Genomic DNA, 21,438 nt, shown 5'->3' on the forward strand with positions numbered 1-21,438 from the left:
AGGGCAGGGAGAGAGAAATAAAGGGAGGGGATGGGAGGGGAGGGAGAGAGAAATAACGGGAGGGTGGGGAGGGGAGGGAGAGAGAAATAAAGGGAGGGTGGGGAGGGAGAGGGAAATAAAGGGAGGGTAGGGAGGGCAGTGGACAGAGAGAAATAAAGGGTAGGGCAGGGAGAGAGAAATAAAGGGAGGGGATGGGAGGGGAGGGAGAGAGAAATAAAGGGAGGGTAGGGAGGGGAGGGGACGGGGAGAGAAATAAAGGGAGGGGAGGGAAAGAGAAATGAGGGGAGGGAGAGAAATAAAAGGAGTAGATGTGAGGGGAGGGAGAGAGAAATAAAGGGAGGGGATGTGAGGGGAGGGAGAGAGAAATAAAGGGAGGGGAGGGAGAGAAATACAGGGAGGGGATGGGAGGGGAGGGAGAGAGAAATAAGGGGAGTGGTGGGTGAGAAGTAAAGGGAGGGGAGGGAGGAGGGGGGGGCGAGAGCAAAAAGGGAGGGTGGGACAGGAGGGAGAGAGAAAAAAGGGAGGGAGGGGAGGGAGAGAGAAATAAGGGGAGGGTGGGAGGGGAGAGTGTGAGAAATAAAGCGAGGGCGGGAGGGAGAGAGAAATAAAGGGAGGGACGGAGTGAGGGGAGGGAGAGAGCAATAAAGGGAGGGAGGGAGGGGAAGGAGAGAGAAATAAAGGGAGGGAGGGGAGGGGAGGGAGAGAGAAATAAAGGGAGGGAGGAGAGAGAGCGAGCAATAAAGGGAGTCGGTGGGAGTGAGAGTGCAATAAAGGGAGGGAGAGAGCAATAAAGGGAGGGGAGGACGAGAGCAATAAAGGGAGGGAGGGAGAGAGAAATAAAGGGAGGGAGGGAGAGAGAAATAAAGGAAGGGAGGGAGAGAGAAATAGAGGGAGGGAGGGAGAGAGAAATAGAGGGAGGGAGGGAGAGAGAAATGGAGGGAGGGAGGGAGAGAGAAATGGAGGGAGGGAGGGGGAGAGAAATGGAGGGAGGGAGAGAGAAATGGAGGGAGGGAGGGAGAGAGAAATGGAGGGAGGGAGCGAGAGAGAAATGGAGGGAGGGAGAGAGAAATAGAGGGAGGGAGGGAGAGAGAGTGAATAGAGGGAGGGAGAGAGAGTGAATAGAGGGAGGGAGGGAGAGTGAATAGAGGGAGGGAGGGAGAGAGAAATAGAGGGAGGGAGGGAGGGTGAATAGAGGGAGGGAGAGAGGGTGAATAGAGGGAGGGAGAGAGAGAGAAATAGAGGGAGGGAGGGAGAGAGAAATAGAGGGAGGGAGGGAGTGAGAAATAGAGGGAGGGAGGGAGAAATAGAGGGAGGGAGGGAGAGAGAAATAGAGGGAGGAAGGGAGAGAGAAATAGAGGGAGGAAGGGAGAGAGAAATAGAGGGAGGAAGGGAGAGAGAAATAAAGGGAGGAAGGGAGAGAGAAATAGAGGGAGGAAGGGAGAGAGAAATAGAGGGAGGGATGGAGAGAGAAATAGAGGGAGGGATGGAGAGAGAAATAGAGGGAGGGATGGAGAGAGAAATAGAGGGAGGGATGGAGAGAGAAATAGAGGGAGGGATGGAGAGAGAAATAGAGGGAGGGATGGAGAGAGAAATAGAGGGAGGGATGGAGAGAGAAATAGAGGGAGGGATGGAGAGAGAAATAGAGGGAGGGATGGAGAGAGAAATAGAGGGAGGGATGGAGAGAGAAATAGAGGGAGGGATGGAGAGAGAAATAGAGGGAGGGATGGAGAGAGAAATAGAGGGAGGGATGGAGAGAGAAATAGAGGGAGGGATGGAGAGAGAGATATAGAGGGAGGGATGGAGAGAGAGAAATAGAGGGAGGGATGGAGAGAGAAATAGAGGGAGGGATGGAGAGAGAAATAGAGGGAGGGATGGAGAGAGAAATAGAGGGAGGGATGGAGAGAGAAATAGAGGGAGGGATGGAGAGAGAAATAGAGGGAGGGAGGGGAGGGAGAGAAATAAAGGGAGAGAGAAATAAGGGTGGAGAGAGATAGAAAGGAGAGAAATAGTGGGTGGGAGGGAAAGAGACTGAGGAGGGGGGTGAGAAAAGGAGAAAAAAGGGGTGCAAGAGAGAGGGAGGGAAACGGGGAGAAAGAGAGAGTGGGAGGGAGAATGAGCAACAGTAGGACATTCGGCCCCTCAAGCTTGTTCATACATTCATTGGGGTCATGGTTAATCTGTGCTTTAACTCCATTTACCTCCGTTGGTTCCGTATCCTTTAATACCCTCGCTCAACAAAAATCTATCGAGCATCTGACTGAAGCTTTCAATTGAACCCCCACAGTCTCAGCAGCTTTTGGTTGGACGTTGCTCTTTTTTAATGTTCCTTTCCCACAGCTCATTCCCACACAGCCGCACCCCACCCACCTCCCCCCCCACCACCATGCATTTCAAGAGCACAGTATGTCTTAGACTTTGACTAGAAAACTGTTTAGTCACTTGTACCTAAAGAGCCCTTTGACGTGTCACTACCTTGTTAATCCAGTCACCAGATTAACCCTACAATGTGCCTATCGGAAAAATGTGTTAAAATGGTCGTCTTAACGATGCAGCTATAGGCTGATCAGTCTTGCAGCTTCAACTGATGTGAGGCAAATCTGGCTAAGTCCAAAGTTGGGTTATCCATTTAGCCACTGAGGGAAGGTGTGGGCAGCTCCCCTACCTTTATCTCGTAGTCCTGTTCGATATACAATCTCGCGTCAGTGAGATGGGTGAATATGTGTTTTGTACTCCCCGTAAAATAATTTAGTGGCGGAAATCAATGGGCGGCACATTTTTTGCCCGGTTGTGAGCGCCACTCTTCAGGTAGGATGTCAAGGGCTTTCGGAGGGTGCAGAGGAGATTTACCAGAATTGTACCGGGGATGAGGGACTTCAGTTAATGTGGAGAGGCTGGAGAAGCTGGGGTTGTTCTCCTTGGAGCAGAGAAGGTCAGGGGGAGATTTAATTGAAGTGTTCGAAATGATGAAGGGTTTTGATAGAGTAAATAAGGAGAAACTGTTTGCCATCGTAGAGCATAGGACACAGATTCAAGCCGTTCTGCAAAAGAGTCATACATCAGACTCGAAACGCTGTTTTTCTCTCCACAGACCCTGCCAGAGCTGCGGAGATTTTCCAAGCAACTTTCTGTTTCCATTGCAGATTTAAGCTGATTGGAAAAGAAGCGGAGGAGGAGAGGCAGGTTCAGTAATAAACAAAAACAGAAAATGCTGGAAATGCCAAGCAGCCTGGCAGCATCTGTGGAGAGAGGAGAAACAGAGTTGACGTTCTGAGCGGAATATGACTTCTTCAGAAATGAAGGAAGGTAGAAATGTTTTATGCCACAGAAGGCCGGGGTGGGGAAGGGAAGTTATGGGATAAGGCAGAGGGTGGGAGAGATTAAATGACAACGATGTCAAGGAACAAGAGGCAAAGAGAGCGGGAGTGGTTGTCGTAAAGAAACAAAGCATTGATCCAGAATAGGTGTTAACAGCAGGATAATGAACAGCTCTGTCCAAAAGCAAAAACACAAAATGCGAGATTCAGACCGGCACACGCAGCAGAAAAATAAACACAGAATCAAAATGGAGTACAGAGTTCATGGTCTGAAATTGTTGAACTCAAATGCTGACTCCGGAAGGCTGTAAGGTGCCAAGTCGAAAGGCTGAGATGCTGCTCCTCGAGCCTGCGTCGAACTTCACTGGGACATCGCAGCAGGCCGAGGATGAAATGTGAGCATGAGAGCAAGATGGCGAGTTAAAACGACAAGCCATTGGAAGCTCAGGGTCATGCTTATGGACTGAAGCAGGCTCAGTGCTGGCTTTCAGAAGGGGATTTGAGAATTACTTGGGCCGGTGCAGGGGGAGGAATTGCAGGGCTATGGGAGCAGACGCGTGGGATTCCTAGTTCTTTCAAAGGGCTACAATTGTCATGGGCTGAATGGCCTCTTTCTACGCTGTGAGTCGATGATTCTCTCACCACACATTTTTCTCCTTCCGTTCTAGTTTACGTGAGGCAGTACCAGTTTTGGACAGTGGTGCGTGAATCTACTGTTGTTACCCAGCAGTTGTCCAGGTAAAGAGGCCAGCCCTCGCTGCTTCCAGCTTCGCGAGTGCCAGTTAGTATTGTCCGAAATGCTGGAAATCTGAAGTAAAACCAGAAAATGCTGGAAATGCGTGGCAGGTCAGGTAGCATCTGTAGCGAGAGGGGTGACAGAGTCAACATTTCAGTTTGATGACCTTCCTTCCAAACTGGTGAAACGTTAAAGATGTAACAGGTTTTAAGCGAGTACAGAGGCAGGGAAAGGAGGGAGGGTAAGGAAAAACAAAAAGGACAGGGTAGAAGGCAGGAGAGATTAAATGAAATTAAAAGGAATGATGGTGCAAGGCCACAGGAAGTTGTAATACAGAACTTGAGTACTGTTGAAAAAAAGACACATGTAATTGATTCTTTTCATCTTAAACTCATCAGGACAATTCACAAGAATACCGCATTGTAAAGGGAACAACAATTTATCCTGCATGAGAAGGGAGTGCTAATTGGTTGGCAGGTGGACTCTGATTGGTAGAGGTGTTGCCATGGGGAATGCAGTTAACTGATGACTGACAGTTAACTGCCAAGATTTGTTTGAATTCAAACCAGGCAGGTTGAATCTGGTAAACAGGTTGACTTGGGACAAGTAAAGAAACAAAAGGTGGGCCTAGAAGAGGTGTGAATGGCAACAGCAGGAACATCGCCAACAGTTGACATCCAAAAAACAAAACCAAAAACACAAAACAAAATGGTTGTGATCTGAAATTGTTGAATTCAGTGCGAGTCCAGGAGGCTGTAAGTTGAAAGATGAGGTGCTTTTCCTGGACGTAACATTGAGCTTCTCTGGAACAGTGTAGGAGTTGCAGAACAGAGTAGGAGTAGGGTGGAGAATTAAAGCGGCAGGCCATCGGAAGCTTGGCATCACGATTGCAGGCAGAATGGAGATGTTCTGCAAAGGGGCCTCCCAGTCTATGTTTGGTCTCCCCAGTGTAGAGGAGACCACATCATGGTGAGCAGTGAATACTGTACAGTACACGAACTTGGAAGAAGTTCAAGTCAATCGCTGTTTTCCCTGTTTGGGGCTTTGGACTGTGAGCAGGGAGGAGGTTAATGGGCACCTCCTGTGATTGCATGGTAAGGAGCCATGGGAAGGGGATGGGGTATTGGGGATGATTGAAGAGTGGACCAGTGTGTCGCAGAGGAAACTGTCCCTTTGGGTGCTGAAAGTGGAGGGGAAGATGTGTTTGGTGGTGATGTCACACGGGAGGTGGCAGAAATGGCGGAGGATGACCTGTTGAATGTGGAGATTGGTGCGATGGAAGTTGAGGACCATGAGAACTGCTTGGTCAAAGAGGTGGGTTAAAAGGAGTGCCTCATTGGAGGAGAGAGAGGTAGAGAGGCTGAGAGGTTTAAGTTGGGAATTCTTGGGCGTAGGGGCCTGGGAAGCTTTTTAAAATTTCTCTAACAGGATGTGGGCTTCGCTGGCTGGGCCAGCATTTAATGCCAATCCCTAACTGCCCTTGAGAAGGTGGTGGTGAGCTACTTTCTTGTACCGCTGCAGTCCCTGTGGTGTAGGCACATCCACAGTGCTGTTAGGGACGGAGTTCCAGGATTTTGACCTGGCAACAAGGAATGGCGATATATTTCCAAGTCAGGATGGTGTTCCCAGGTGTCTGTTGCCCTCGTCCTTCTAGATGCTAGGTTGTTTGGAAGGTGCTGTTGAAGGAGCCTTGGTGAGCTGCTGCGATGCATCTTGTAGGTGGTACACACTACAATCCTGTGCATTGGTGGGGGAGGGAGTGAATGTTTATGGTAGTAGATATGGTGCCAATCAAGCGGGCTGCTTTGTCCTGGATGGTGTTGAGCTCCTTGAGTGTTGTTGGAGCTGCACTCACCCAGACAAGTGAAGAGTATTCCATCACATTCCTGACTTGTTGAAGCCAATGGCGGAGTGATTATAATCAGAGATGCTCGAGGCCAGAATTAGAGGTTTATTTTCAGTGGGATAGAGTTGAAAGCAGGGAAGCTATGTACTGAACCTTGGTTAGATCACACTTGGTGCATTGTGAGCAGTTCCAGTCTCCATGTTATAAAAAGAATATGAAGGTGCAAAAAGATTCACAGGAATGGTACCACAACTGAGAGGTTATAACTATCAGGAAAGATTGAACAGGCTGGGGCTCTTTTCCCCAGAAGTTAGAAAGCTAAGGGGTGACCTGATAGATGGCTTTAAAATTATGAAAGGGGTTTGATAGGGTAGAGGTAGAGAAGATGTTTCCACTTGTGGGAGAGACCAGAACTGGGAGCCATAAATATTAGAGAGTCACTAATAAATCCAGTAAGGAATTCAGGAGAAACTTCTTTATCCAGAGAGTGGTGAGGTTGTGGAACTCACTACCACAAGGAGTGGTTGAGGCACATAGCATGGGTACATTTAAAGGGAAGCTAGATAAAGACATGAAGGAGAAAGGAATAGAAAGTTATGTTAATAGGGTGAGATGAAGAGTGGGTGGGAGGAGGCTCCTGTTGTTTTATATGGCAACACCAATATAGTGTGATTCTCCCAGTGTTTGCCTGCTGGTGTGTTACCAAGAGTTTCCTCAATAGTCCACAGTATTGGTGTTTACAGCAAGCATAATGAGCATTCCTTCACAAACACACTCTCTGATCTACACCAAATGTGTGTGTCTGCATCTGCATGTGTGTGTGTGTATATGTTTGTGTGTGTATGGATATGTTTGAACATGTGTATATCTTTGCATGTATATGCATGTGTGTGTATGTTTGTGCGCGTGTGGTATGTTTGTGCGCGTGTGTGCATGTTTGTGCGCGTGTGTCTGTGCATGTTTGTGCGCGTGTGTCTGTGCATGTTTGTGCGCGTGTGTCTGTGCATGTTTGTGCGCGTGTGTCTGTGCATGTTTGTGCGCGTGTCTGTGCATGTTTGTGTGTGCTTGTGTGTGTGTGTCTGTGTACACACAGAGGGGTAGAGCCTCTTTTGGGGCATTCAGCGATCCAGGTGCGAATTGCGCTGAGTTGTGCTCACTTTCTGAGTGAGGTACGCATCACATTTCCACTCCTGTTGATTTGCACAATCACTTGTTAAATCTCCCCTCAGCCAGCGCAATCCAGCAGTGTTTTGGGGATGTAATTGTTTAAACTTTCCCCCTTGCATTAAAAAGTATTCCAAGATACATGTAGGTGTGGTAACCTGGTGGCAGCTTCAATACGACTAGAATTGAATTGATCATAAAAATGAAATCAGCCTTTTTAACAAGAGTGCCTACTTTACCAGCCTGTGAGTAACCTGATTTGAAAGAGAATGGAAAATCATATATTCAAAGTTTCATTGATGTACCTGAGTCAGCTTCTTACTAAATTAAATAGTTTTTGAAAATATATTTTAAAGCTTTGTAAAAAGAAGTTGCCTATTTATCTCCTTGTTTCCCAGCTTCACTTTAAAAGCCCCTTCGAAGTACTGCAGACAAGCACAGTTAGCAGAAACCCACCATGATGATTCATTTGATTGTAGGCAAGGGTGGCTTTGCAAACAGGGCCAGCTTCCAGCCCGCATTTCTTAAACTATCGGAAAGGATTTGTGCTGCACATCATTTTGTGCTTGAAGTTCCTTGATCCTTTGCTCTGGCTTGGCCCATTCTGAGTGAGTTGTGCAGGAAAAGCCAGTGTAGCCTTTGATGGGATCTACCCTGTAGTACTTTGCCCCTTTTAGATCTGTCAAGTTGCGCTTTATTTCAGCTCATTGTTGGCTTTCCTTTGTGTAAGTGCGTCATTCTGTCCCACTCCATACCATAGTCCAGGCCACCACTTCCAGTGCCGTGGTGATAGAGTACTGAGGTGCCATCATTCAGGCAAGATATTAAACCGAAGGGGGTCACGCCTATCCTCTCAGATGGACATAAAAGATCCCATGGCACTATTCTGAAGAGGAGCAGGACAGTTATCCCCAGTGACCAGGCCAATTTTTATCCCTGGATCAACATCTCTAAAGAGATTATCAGCTCATTCTCACTTTGCTGTTTGTGGGAGTTTCTTGTGAGCAAATTGGCTGCTGGGTTTCCTGCATTACAACACTGACTGATTGTAAAGTTGCTTTGGGACGTCCTGAGATGTGAAAGGTGCCATATATTCCTTTTTTGTGAACATTTTCAAAGTGTACATGCCTCAGAGTACATGGTGTTCAGTACAATCCTCAGATGCTGAAGCAGTCAATGCTTGCATGTAACAAGACCAAGACAACATTCAGGCTTGGGCTGATAAGTGCTACACAAGTGCCAGGCAATGACCATCTCCAAGAAGAGAGAATCTAACTATCGCCCCTTGACATTCAATGGCTTTACCCCACTATCAACATCCTGGGGGTTACCATTGGCCAGAATACTGTGGCTACAAGAGCAGGTCAGAGGCTAGGAATCCTGCAGCGATTAATTCACCTAACTCCCCAAAGCCTACCCACCATCTACCAGGCACAAGTCAGGAGTGTGATGGAACACTCTCCACTTGCCTGGATGAGTACAGGTCCAACAACACTCAAGAAGCTCAACACTGTCCAGGACAAAGCAGCCCACTTGATTGGCACCACATCCACAAACATTCACTCCCTCCACCACCGACGCACAGTAGCAGCAGTGTGTACCATCTACAAGATGCACTGCAGGAATTCAACAAGGTTCCTTAGCACCTTCCAAAACTCTCAAACTCTACCATTTAGAAGGACAAGGGCAGCAGACTCATGGGAACACCACCACCTGGAAGTTTCCCTCCAAGTCACTCACCATCCTGACTTGGAAATACATCACCACATAGACTGCAGCAGTTCAAGAAGGCAGCTCACCCACCACCTTCTCAAGGGCAAATAGGGATGGCCAAACATGCTGGCCCAGCCAGTGACACCCACATCCCCTGAAAGAATAAAAATAACTAATGCTCAGGTTATCGCCGTTTGTGTGAGCTGTGGGTGTGTCACTGTGCTTCTCTCTCTCACTGTTCCACTGTTTTATTCCCCCAGCGTGTGTGTGTTTGTCATCCTGTGGTGGTACATGGACCAGAACCATCTCTCTCCTCACCAGCTCTTCACGTACGGCCTCATCATCTCTCTCTTTGGCTACCTCGTATTTGACGCCATCGACTCGGGGGAGGGGCGGAATCACTGTGGCCAAACACGTGAGTGTGGATCCCATTTACCGCTCTTTGTCTCACTGAGGAGTTTTGGGTCTCTTCTCTCGTTTAACTTTGTGCCTGCAATACAGAAGCTTGTTGGCTCTGTATGATTGCTGCTGTGGCTGGGAAAGCAGACTCGACGACCAACATGCCCTTCAATCTCCAGTGAAACTCACCTGCCTTTAACTTGTGCTGTTTCAGATCAAGCTGCCAGGTTGTTGCTGGGCGGGAGATGGAGCTGTACGTCCTTTTGATTCTTTGCAAGGTGCATGGGGCTTAGGGACTCCCTCATCGTGGCTCAGGGTGGGGGTGGGATTACAATCACCAGGGAAGTGGTATTAAGCTAAATTGTTGAGGCTGCGAGCTGACAAATCCTTAGATCCAGATAGACTTCATCCTAAGGCCTTGAAAGAAGCGGCTAGTGAGATGTTGATGCATTGGTTTTAATTTTCGAAAATTCCCCAAGTTTGGGTTCCATTAGATTGGAAAATAGCAAATGTAACTCCTTTATCAAAAAGGGAGGGAGATAGAAAGCAGGAAACTAGGCCAATTAGCCTAACATCTGTCATAGGGAAAATGTTAGAAGTTATTATTAAAGAAGTTATAGCGAGGCACTAAGATAAATTCAAGGCAATCAGGCAGATTCAACATGGCTATGTAAAAGGGAAATTACGTTTAACCAATTTATTAGCGTTCTTTAAAGGAGTCACGTGCTGTGGATAAAGGGGAACCGGTAGATGTACTGTACTTAGATTTCCAGAAGGCTTTTGATAAAGTGCCACATTAAAGGTTATTGTGGAAAATAAAAGCTCATGGTGTAGGGGGTAACATATTGGCATGGATAGAAGATTGGCTGGTTGACAGGATGCAGAGAGTTGGCATAAATGGGTCGTCTTCTGGTTGGCAGGATGTGACGAGTGGTGAGCCACAGGAATCAGTGCTGGGACATCAACTTTTTACAATTTATATAAATGACTTGGATGAAGGGACTGAAGGTATTGTTGCTAAATTTGCTGACGATACAAAGATAGGTAGGAAATAAATTGTGAATAGGACTTACGGAGGCTACAAAATGACATAGATAGGTTAAGTGCAAGGGCAAAGATCTGGCAAATGGAGTATAATGTGGGCAAATGTGAAATCATTTTGGCAGGAAGAATAAAAAAAGAAGCTTATTATCTAAGTGATGAGAGATTGAGGAGGTCTGAGATTCAGAGGGATCTGGGTGTCCTAATGCATGAATCACAAAAGGTTAGCATGCAAGAACAGCAGGTAATTGGGAAAGCTAATAGAATGTTATCATTTATTGTGAGGGGTATTGATTACAAAATTAGGGAGGTTCTGTTCAGTTGTACAGAGCTTTGGTGAGACCACATCTGGAGTATTGTGTACAATGCTAGTCGTCTTATTTAAGGAAAGATGTAAATGCGTTAGAAGCAGTTCAGAGAAGGTTTACTTGACTAATACCAGGAATCGGCAGGTTGTCTTATGAGGAAAGGCTGGACAGGTTAGGCTTGTATCCACTGGAGTTTAGAAGAGTAAAAGGTGACTTAGCTGAAACCTTTAAGATCCTGCGGGGTCTGGACAGAGTGGATGCAGAGAGGATGTTTCCTCTTGTGGGAGAATCTAGAACTAGGGGTTACTGTTTAAAAATAAGGGGGTCACTCATTTAAGACAGATGAGGAGAAATTTTTCTCTGAGTGTTGTGATTCTTTGGAACTCTTCAAAAGTCAGTGAAAGCAGAATTTTTGAATATTTTTAAGGCAGAGCTAGATAGATTCTTGATTAACAAGGAGATGAAAGGTTATCGGGCGTAGGCAATAATGTGGGGTTGGGGTTACAATCAGATCAGCCATCATCTTATTGAATGGCGAAGCAGATTCGATGGGCCAAGTGGCCAACTCCTGCTCCTAATTCGTATGTTGCTATGTTGTAACATAGGGGAGTGGGGATGTGGGGAATCTTTTAGAACCAGAATCCAGAATAAAATGACCAACGACTTGGACAAGTGTCGACTAATTATGGAAAGTCAGGTAAATCGTATTTTGGCGAACTCGATTGACTTTTTCGATGAGGTAAACAGAGGATGGATGGTGACAGGGCAGTCGATATTGTCCAAATAGATTTTTAAAAGGCGTGTGATAAAAGTGCCACATACTGGACTTTTACCGAAATTGAACACCATGGAATCGAAGTTCCAGCAAGGATAGAACATTGACTAAGGGATAGAAAACAGAGAGTTGTAGCGGGGAAGTTTACAATGGAGGTCATCAAGGTGCATGGCCAGGAACGCTATTGGTTTTCATGTATGTTAACAACATGGTGGTGGCGTGTTGCAATTCACTCAGGGCATCCGAGTTGCTGTGACAACCTGCACTTGTTTACATGCATGTTGTTGTCTGGAGCTATGGATATTTGATAGTAGAGGCTTCAACGTTCTCTCCATCGTGTGGCTGATGAGGAATCTGTTCCGGTCTTACGACCCGCCACTGGTGTGTGTTGGATGGATTTGCAGGTCGATGCTCAACCTGTTTGGATGCACCTTCTTTGGCTATCAAGTCCTGGGTGGGACTTGAACCCGGAGATTCGGGCACAGAGGCAGGGTCACCAAGATCTCCTCTAACAACATGGACCTGGGCTAAATGTCAACATTTGCAGACGATACGAAACTTGGAAGCATCGTAAAAAGTGAGAAAGACACCAGTAGACTTCAAGAGGACGAGCTGGAAAAGGGTAGGCGTGGCAGATGGAATTTGACCCGGAAAAATGTGAAGTGACCCATTTTGGTCGAACTTTTGAGTAGAGACAAGTTAAATGGTTTAATTTTAAAAGGTGGAGCAAGAGCAAAGAGACCTGGAGGTGCTTGTGCACAGATCTCTGAAAGTGACAGGACAATTTAACAAAGCACTTAATAAATTGTGTGGAATCTTTGGCTTTATAACACCTTGTGTTTAAAATAAATAAATTATTTTGGCAATCTGAAATGTGACGGATGTTCTCAAATGCCACCATGTGTTTAAGTTCTTAAGTGTGTGTCAGTCTGTGTGTGTGTGTGTGTGTGTCTGTCTGTCTGTCTGTCTGTCTGTCTGTCAGACGGGTAATGCTATGGCATTAACCTCTAACTGTGTCAACTCCATCTCCATAGGGTGGGCTGACCTAAAGAGCACTGTGGTCTTTGTGGCGTTCACATATGGATTCTCCCCAGTTCTGAAGACACTGACAGAGTCCATCAGTACCGATACAATCTACGCCATGTCTGTAAGTGGCTGCTCCAGAGTTTACTGTGCCATCCACTGACAGTCAAACACAGTCGAGGCTGTGGGTGCTTATGTCTCTTTTTTTTTTACTTCTAATTTTCTCTCTTCTGGCTCGTAACTCGATTTTAAAGTGCTTGTCCTCGGTCCGCTCACCACCCCGCATCCTGCCACAATCTCTGTAAACTCTCCTAGTTCCACAACGCCCCTCCAAGTTTTAAAAAAATTCTCTTGGGATGTGCGTAAGGCCAGCATTTGTTGCTCATTCCTAATTGTCCTTGAACTGAGTGTCTTGCTAGGCCATTTCAGAGGGCAGTTATGAGTCAGCCACATTTCTGTGGGCCTGGAGGCACACATAGGCCAGACTGGGTAAGGATGGCAGATTTCCTTCTCTAAACAACATTAGTGCAATGATAGTTTCATGGTCACCGAGACTAGTTTTATAATTCCAGATTTGTTAATTGAGTTTAAATTCCACCAGCTGCCGTGGTGGAATTTGAACCTCGGTCTCCAGAGCATTAGCCTGGGCCTCTGGATTACTAGTCCAGTGACAATACCACTACGCCACCGTCTCCCCGAGTTCTCAGTGCTGATCTAATTCTGGCCTTTTGTGCCTATTTCCACCTCTAACATTGTCCAACCCCACAACCGTGCCCCCCCCACCCACCCACCCACCCCGGCCACCTCAACTCATCTGCCACTGAAACCCTCATCCATGCCCCTGTCACCTCTATAGTGGACTATTCCAACACACTCCTGGTCACCCTCCCACACGCCACCCTACATAGATTTGAGCTCATTTACCTCTGCTGTCTCACTCTCACTAAGTCCCGTTCGCCCATCACCCCTGCGCTCGCTGACCCTGTGTTGGCTCCCTGTATGCTCACCCATCAACTTTAAAGATGCCCTTCCTGGTTTTCGAATCCCTCATTCCCCTCCCCACCTCCGAACTGCTGAGCTTTTCCACAGCAGTTTGATACGACTGACTGGCTTGGCTTGACAGGCCATTTCATACGGTGGTTAGAGCCTCGTTGCTGTGGGTCGAGAGTTACAGGTGGGCCGCATCGGGTAAGGGCAGCAGATTTCCTCCCCTGAAGGGCATTGCTGAATGAGAAGGGTTTTTAATGACGATGCAGTTGCCATTACTGCGACTAGATCAACTTAATTTAAATTCCCCAGCCGCCCTGGTGGGATTCGAACTCATATCTCTGGATCATTATTCCTAAGCCTTTGTGTGTTACTGTGTAAGGGGACTGGTCCAACTCTGGAGTAATGCCCAGGCTCTCTTCCTCTGCAGGTCTTCATGCTGTTGGGTCACCTGATATTCTTTGACTATGGAGCCACTGCAGCCATGTAAGTTCTGAATGGGCAGGTTTCGCACTGCATGACTGGAACTTGGTCCTCAGTATCTACATGTGCAAGAGCGATATGCAAAACGGATCTAGGTCAGGGGTCAGCTACCTGAACATAACATAAGAAATAGGAGCAGGAGTAGGCCATTCAGCCCTTCAAGCCCACACTGCTATTCAGTGAGGTCATGGCTGATCATCTACCTCAACACCATTTTCCTGCACTATCCCCGTATCCCTTGATGTTTTTAATATGTAGAAATCCATCGATCTCAGTCTTGAACATACTCAATGACTGAGCCTCTGAGGCAGAGAATTCCAAAGATTCACCACCCTCTGAATAATGAAATTCCTCCTGATCTCAGTTCTAAATGACCTGCCCCTTATCCTGAGTCCTCTGGTTCTAGAATCCCACCCCCAGCCAGGGGGAAACATCCTTCCTGCATCTACCCTGACCAGCCCTGTAAGAATTTTGTATGTTTGATTGAGATCCCCTCTCATTCTCCTAAACCCCAGAGAATATAGGCCTGGTCTATTGAATCTTTCCACATATGATAATCCCTCCATCCCAGGAATTAATTTGGTGAACTTTTGCTGCACTCTCTTTATGGCATGTATATCTTTCCTTAGGTAAGGAGACCAAAACTGCACACAACACTCCAGGTATGATCTCACCAAGGATCTATATAATTGCAGCGAGAAAGCTGAAGGCCCTTTTTAAAAAAAATATTTCCTAAAACAAAAGCTCATGGGAGCTCTAGGATGAAAACTCGACATTTCTAAACCAAATACATGGCAAACTAACAAGTCTCTCTGGTAGAATGCATAATTTACATATAAATAAAATACAGGACATAGAATTGATGTATCAATAGAAAATAATCAAAATTAGAATAGGCCTAACTTTGAATTAACGCGTTTGACTTTTTAACTATAATTTTGTCAGTTTGTTTTAATGATGACTTTACTTTAACTGAAGATGTGTCGAATTCAGACAATTTTATTGGCTATTGGTTTTTTGTGATTAGAAAGTGGCTTCTAATAGCTCATTCAGAATAATTAGTTACCCCAGCTTTTTAGAGACAATAATGGTCACAACCATAAAACCTGCTCCTCAAACCAAAGGCATTATCTATAATCATGGTGTAGCTATACCACTCAAACAGATTTACTTAGAGCATGATGATGTTCATTAAAATATTCATTGAAATCGTAAAATGCAGCATAATGATTCCCTTTTTCCCCACAATGAAAACATAGCTCTTTTCTTTTTTTAAAATTCATTTAAGGGATGTGGACGTTGCTAGCTCAGCCAGCATTTATTACCCATCCCTAATTGCGTTTGAGAGGGTGATGGTGAGCTGCCTTCTTGAACCGCTGCAGTCCATGTGGTATAGGTACACCCACTGTGCTGTTAGGGAGGGAGTTTCAGGATATTGACCCAGTGACAGTGAAGGAACGGCCAATATATTTCCAAGTCAGGATGGTGAGTGACTTGGAGGGGAGCTTCCAAGTGGTGGTGTTCCCATGTGTCTGCTGCCCTTAACCTTCTAGCTGGCAATGATGGTGGGTTTGGAAGGTGCTGCCTAAAGATCCTTGGTGAGTGTCTGCAGTGAATCCTGTAGATGGTACACACTGCTGCCACTGTGCGTCAGTGGTGGAGGGAGTGAATGTTTGTGGATGGAGTGCCCATCAAGCAAGATGGTGTCAAGCCTCTTGACTTAATCATTTTTTAGGCTTTTTGCATGTTAATGCGACCCATCTGGGAAAGTTGGGTACAGCAAATGCGATGTTAAAGAGGTGGACACTGTTTCAGAGCCGCAGGTTGCAGACCCCTAGTCTGGGTGCTGACTGGTCAAGCGTGCTTGAGATGAGAAATCATCCGAGTTTCGTGACAATCCTCAATAAAGGGAGCTTTGTTCCGTATCCAGTCCAGGCCTGTAGGTGTCTCGGAGATCGTCTTGATATTTGTCCTGACAGCCCGGAATGGGGATGTGTTCCGTTCCCCGGTGTCAACATCCGCCATTCTCGACAGGAGAGAGTAGAGAAAAATTGGAAGAAGGACTAAAAGCGCCTGGTGGTGCTTCAGTTACTTGTTCTTGGGGTGTGGGCATCGCTGGCAAGAGTACGGATTATTGCCCATCCCAAGCTTTCCCTTGAGAAGGTGGTGGCGAAGCTGCCATCTTGAACCTTAGTGCACGATGGCTTCACCAGCCTTAAGCGGGTTCAATGTTTCTCCCTCAAGCAGCACCACTGGAGCAGACTGTCTGGTCATTATCTCACTGCTGTTCCTGGGATCTTGCTATGCTATGCGCAAACTGGCTGCAGACGTTGCCACATTCCAACAGTGACCTCAAAATAACTTCATTGGGTGGGAGAGTGGGTTGGGGCATCTAAGGTGGTGGATGACGCTATCGAAATGTAAGTCTCTCTGACCGGCATGGAGAGTTGGGGTGGGTGTCGCGAGCTGCTGGAACTCTCAAACCTGGAGGCGGTTTCTTTGAGGAAGGAGAGTTGGGGGGAAGGAAGGGGTGGGGGGTGGGTACTCACTCCCCCCGCCCCTACCCACCCCCTGCCCAGCCCCAACGAAAACTATTGAGTTAGCGGCTTTCCATCGAGCGGTTCAGTGATTGTTTTGGCTGGTCCGGTTTCCTCCCAGCTCTGCACTGTTGTCTTTCCCTGATGGTTTCATCACATTCTGTCTCTCTCTCTCTCTCCCCCTTTCTCCTCGTAGCGTCTCGAGCACACTGTCGTTGAACATGGCCATCTTCGCCTCGGTGTGCCTGGCCTCACGACTCCCCAGCTCGCTCCATGCCTTTGTCACCGTCACTCTGGCCATCGAGGTCTTTGCCCTCTGGCCCATGTTCCAGAAGAAGCTGAAGGTGCTGCTGTAACTGTGTGCGTACGCGTGAGGAGGCGGTGATGGGATGGGGGCTTTGGGGATGTGAGGTGTGGGAGGGGTAAGGAGATTGGGAATGGGGGTCTCTGGGGTGTGAAGGGTGGTGAGTGGGGTGAGGAGTGCTGGAGAGAGAGGGATAAGGCAGTAGGAATGTGGCGGGGAACTTGGGGTTTGAGGGGCGGTGAGTGGATCAGGATGCTGGGGTGGGGGATAAGGAGATGGGGATGGGGGTGTGGAGTCTGGGGTTGAAGAAGGAGGTTGCGGGTTTGGGTGGGATGTCAGAGGTGACCCCCAATGTTGGGTCGTGGTGGGGGATGTAGGAGGACTGCAGTGCATGGGATGCATCCCCCCCCGCCACCTCTCTCTCTGCCATCTTGCCAACGGCCTGTTGATCATTCCCTGACTTTGGCCAGCGAGTAACACCCTAGAGCCAGTTCAGCACAATTAACTTCCTCTTGGGCAGGAGTGAAACTCTGTGCCAGTGAGTCCTCCTCTCCCCTGCCGTCAAGTACGGACATGCTGCTCCATCATGCCTGCTAACAAGTCGATGATAGTTAAATTTGCCCGATTCACTGGGAGCGGTCGAAATGCCTCAAGTGCCAGGGGTTGAATCCAGCCAGGCCACTGGCAGACAGATCACCTCTGACCTTTAGGCCCCCCCCCCCCCCCCCCCCCCCCCCCCGCATGGGGTTGCCAAGTGTCGTGTTGCTGTGCAACTGATCCATACTCCAAACCCTATTAAAACCAGATTATCGGGCCATTATCCCATTGCTGTTTTGTGGGAGCTTGCAATGCACAAAATGGCTGCTGTGTTTTGTACAGTGCAGGAGTGGCTACCCTTCTGAAGCATAATTCTCTGTGAAGCGCTTTGGGATGTCATTAGGCTGTGACAGGCACTATATGAATACCATGGTGATATGGCAGCTTATCACACTGAAACATCTGGAAATGCTGTGCATTTGAACTGCACTGATGCATGTTACGTAGTTAACAACAACAACTTATATTTCTATAGCGCCTTTAATGCAATAAAACATCTCAAGGTGCTTCACCAGTAGCATTGTAGAACAAAATGTAAACGTTAGGAGACATTAGGTCTGATGACCAGAAGCTTAATCCAAGAGTTAGGTTTTAAGGAGCTTCTTAAAGGAGGAGAGAGAGCCGGGGCGGTTTAGGGAGGGAATCCCAGAGCTCAGGGCCCAGACAGCTGATGGCGTGGCCGCCAGTGGGCGAGCGATTGAAGTCGGGGATGGTTGAGCCTAGTTTAAGAGGAGTGCAAATACCTCAGAGGGTTGTGGGTTTGGAGGAGATTACAGGGATGTGGAGGAGAAAGACCCTGGAGGGATTTAAAGACAAGGATGAGAATTTTGTAATCAAGACTGGGAGCCAGTGTGGGTCAGCGAGCGGGGTGGCCGATTGGTGTAGGGGGGGACTTGGTGCAAGTGAGGACACGGGCAGCAGGGTTTTGGATGGACTCTAGTTTATGGAGGGTGAAAGATGGGAGACCAGGTAATGTAAATTCCGATGGAAACGAGTTGTTGTGATATTCCACGTCCTCCCCACTCAATCCTGCCATCATGGTTGAACAGTCTAGCACTGTCTCATGGCGATGTATGGTATGAGTGGGCAAGTGACAAGTGGGGAATTGATTAATATGTCAATGTGCTATTTCTTAGCATCTTTAAGGATTTCTCTCTTGTGTTTCAGGCGATCACTCCTCACTGCTACCTTGGCGTGACTGTGGTCTTCACACTTGCTGCTGTGCTGGGTGTGCTGACAGTTTCCCTCACTGGGGCTGTACTCTTTGTTCTGCTGCTGTTGGCAGTCGCCTTCCTGTGTCCGCACTACCTCATCAAACTACAGTCCTCGAAAGAGTAAGTCTCGGTGCCCAGCGCTCCTATTCTGAAGCTTCAGTCAGCCAGCCCCTCCCCCATACCTTCATAAATAGACCAATTGCTGATTGTCCTATTCGGAGAGAGTAGCTATCACCAGTGGTGTGGTGGGTAGCACTATTGCCTCCAGGTCAGGAGGTCGGGGTTCGAGCCCCACAAGAGAGAGCCTGAAGATTTAGGTCGACACTCCTAGTGCGGCACTGTCAGAGGGTCAGTACTGAGGGAGCGCCGCACTGTTGGAGAGTCAGTACTGAGGGAGCACTGCACTGTCGGAGGGTCAGTACTGAAAGAGTGCTGCACTGTCGGAGGGTCAGTACTGAGGGAGTGCTGCACTGTCGGGGGTCAGTACTGAGGGAGCAATGCACTGTCGGAGGGTCAGTACTGAGGGAGCACTGCACTGTCAGAGGTGCCGCCTTTTGGATGAGACACTAAACCAAGGCCTCCTCTACCCTGTCAGCTGGGCATAAAAGTTCTCATGGATGCTATCCGAAGAAGAGCAGGGGGCGTTCTCTCTGGTGCCCTGGGGGGGGAGGTGGGAAGGTCAACATTTAAACCTCAACCAACGTGTTAAACCAGATGATCTGCCTATTAGCACACTGCTATTCATGGGAGCTTGCTGTGCTCTCTAGGACTCTGAACGTACGTTATTGGCTCTAAAGCGCTTTGGGCCATGCCCAGGTTGTGAAAGACACACCATATAAATGTGGGTCCTTTTCACTTCACCTGGTGCCCTGTGGATAGGCTTCATTCAGTGAGAAAGGTTTGGAGTGGACTCATTGACTGTCTTTAGGCAGGTCCCTGTGTGTCGATTAGGGACAGGGTGCGCTGCTCCTGGTTGAATAGCCCATCCCTGTTTCTATAACACAGGGCGGTGACAGGGTGGGTGGGGAGTCATCATCTATTTTGCTGGTAGGGTGGGGGGAGTGGGGTGTGGGCAGGGAAGACTTGTCGATGCGATACGCTGAGCCGAGCCTAACCCAGCTGTTCCCATTTCCGTCTCCAGCAACATCCACGGCCCCTGGGACGAGGCGGAGATCAAGGAAGATCTGTCCAGGTTTCTGGGGTGATGGGCCTGCCGGCAGCAGGGTGGGGGCAGGAATCCCCTGGCATCGACGCCTGGCAGTGCCTTCTTCATTCACATTCCCGTCCAACTGTGAGAATCTTCTGGGAGGCCGTGATACGTGGATGGTGTGATTTCCTGTGACAGCACAACGAGGAGCTGCAATGAGGATGAGGACAGCGAGGGAGCTACTGATGTCAAGCTGCCATCCTTAAGGGCTGGACCCCAGAATGGCCTCCGCTGCAACCTGTGTCTCTGCCAACAAGCTGCCAATACCAGCACCAAATCCTCCAATAGCTCTCCCCTCTTGGCTCAGACTTGTGTCCCTTGGGGGCCAGCACCTCACCCCCTTGGATTGGCATCTCCTAATGCCAGCTACCTATTCTAATACTGGGGGCATTGCCTATCAGCCCCCAACACCCAGGCGGAACTGGATTGGATGCAAGGATCCTCCTCCTCCCCCCCCCGCACCCCACCCCCACGGTTGGATTTATCCACCCTTTCTGAAAGCCGGGAGGGGCTCGGGCACATTGCAGTGCCTCGGTCTGCCCTGCTCAACATTGGGTGACCACCGGCACTGGAAGCCCAGCCGCTCTGCCTTGGTACGGCACCTGGACCCTTCCTGCTCTGGTCAACGGAAGGCTGGAGCAGCAGGTCACAATCACAGTATCTACCCAGCCTTCCCAAGGATGTGAAGTGCTTAAAAACCAGAGTCTCCCGGTGACTCACATTGACTCTACAGCACAGAAACAGGCCCCACGGGGTGGGTGGGGGGGTGGGGGGGGTGGGGGGTGGGTGGGGGGGCGGGGGAGCGGGGGTGCACCGGTGTTTACACTCCACACAAGATACCTCTCACCCCTCTTCCCCTCACCCGATTGTTATCTAACCTCGGTTCCTTTCCCCCTCAAATTTATCTGCGTTAGTTGCCTCAACCACTCCATGGTAGCAAGTCCCACTTCAGCACTATCTGGGTAAAGACCTTTCTCCTGAATTCCCTACTGGATGTTTTAATTCAACGCCTGTTGGATTTCTTAGTGACTTATTTCTGTTTATGACCTAGTTTTAGTTTCCTCCCACAAGTAGAAACATCTGACTATCCTGTCAAACCCCTTCATATTTATCACTTCAGGTTTCCCATACTCCCTCGGCCATCTTGAAAGAGTCCGAGTCTGTTCAGCCTTTACCAATGGGTATAGTAATCTGAGTGAACAGGCCCTGCAAGCTTCATGTCAACACTAATAAAAGGTTCAAACACACACCACCCTCCCCCCCCGCCCCCTCCCAACCTAACGGGCGGGTCCAGATCCCTACGTTTTTGCCAGACCACACTGTACCCCTGGCGATCCTGGAATAATCTACGCACTGCAACCAGCTGGCAGTCGCCACCCGACCTGGGTACAGGGATGACGTAAGTGCAAGCAAACCACCAAAGCCGGGTGGGCAAGAGTCAGCGGAATCTCCTCTGTACATAGACACTCCTAGACGTTTAATTAAAGAGTTTTATAGAAGCTTCGTTGGGGAGCTCTTGTCTCTTTTGGTGCTCCTTGTCCGCTTGTGATTTAATCGAATCAGCGTGAGGTAGAGGGGCCAATTATTCTCACCTGCCACAACTATGCTCCCTGCTCCTTGTAATCGGCAGTGAAGAAACAATTATATATTTCCAGGTCAGGATGATGAGTGGCTTGGAGGGGAACTTGCAGGGGGTGATGTTCCCATGTGTCTGCTGCCCTTGACCTTCCAGGTGGTAGAGGTTAAGTTTTGGAAGGTGCTGTTGAAGGAGCCTTGGTGAATCCCTGCAG

General features: G+C 48.3%; 1 protein-coding gene across 3 annotated transcripts in view; it reads left to right on the forward strand.

Moving 5' to 3' along the window:
• The window catches only part of pigc (phosphatidylinositol glycan anchor biosynthesis, class C), a 50,321-nt gene extending 29,917 nt beyond the window's left edge, over window positions 1-20,404 (forward strand). The window contains exons 1-8 of one of the 3 annotated variants that reach the window (XM_041213025.1): window positions 3,127-3,303; window positions 3,983-4,052; window positions 9,034-9,188; window positions 12,331-12,443; window positions 13,737-13,792; window positions 16,523-16,670; window positions 18,395-18,561; window positions 19,583-20,404. In XM_041213025.1, coding sequence (XP_041068959.1) covers window positions 3,279-3,303; window positions 3,983-4,052; window positions 9,034-9,188; window positions 12,331-12,443; window positions 13,737-13,792; window positions 16,523-16,670; window positions 18,395-18,561; window positions 19,583-19,646 — 798 coding nt within the window. In that variant the 5' untranslated portion in view covers window positions 3,127-3,278 and the 3' untranslated portion in view covers window positions 19,647-20,404. Of the gene's footprint in view, window positions 1-3,126; window positions 3,304-3,982; window positions 4,053-9,033; window positions 9,189-12,330; window positions 12,444-13,736; window positions 13,793-16,522; window positions 16,671-18,394; window positions 18,562-19,582 lie in introns of those variants that run through there. The other 2 variants (XM_041213024.1, XM_041213026.1) reach the window with 2 other exon arrangements.
• The last annotated feature ends 1,034 nt before the right edge of the window (window positions 20,405-21,438 follow it).

The sequence above is a fragment of the Carcharodon carcharias genome, chromosome 19 (assembly GCF_017639515.1).
Source record: "Carcharodon carcharias isolate sCarCar2 chromosome 19, sCarCar2.pri, whole genome shotgun sequence".
NCBI classification, from domain to species: Eukaryota; Metazoa; Chordata; class Chondrichthyes; order Lamniformes; family Lamnidae; genus Carcharodon; species Carcharodon carcharias.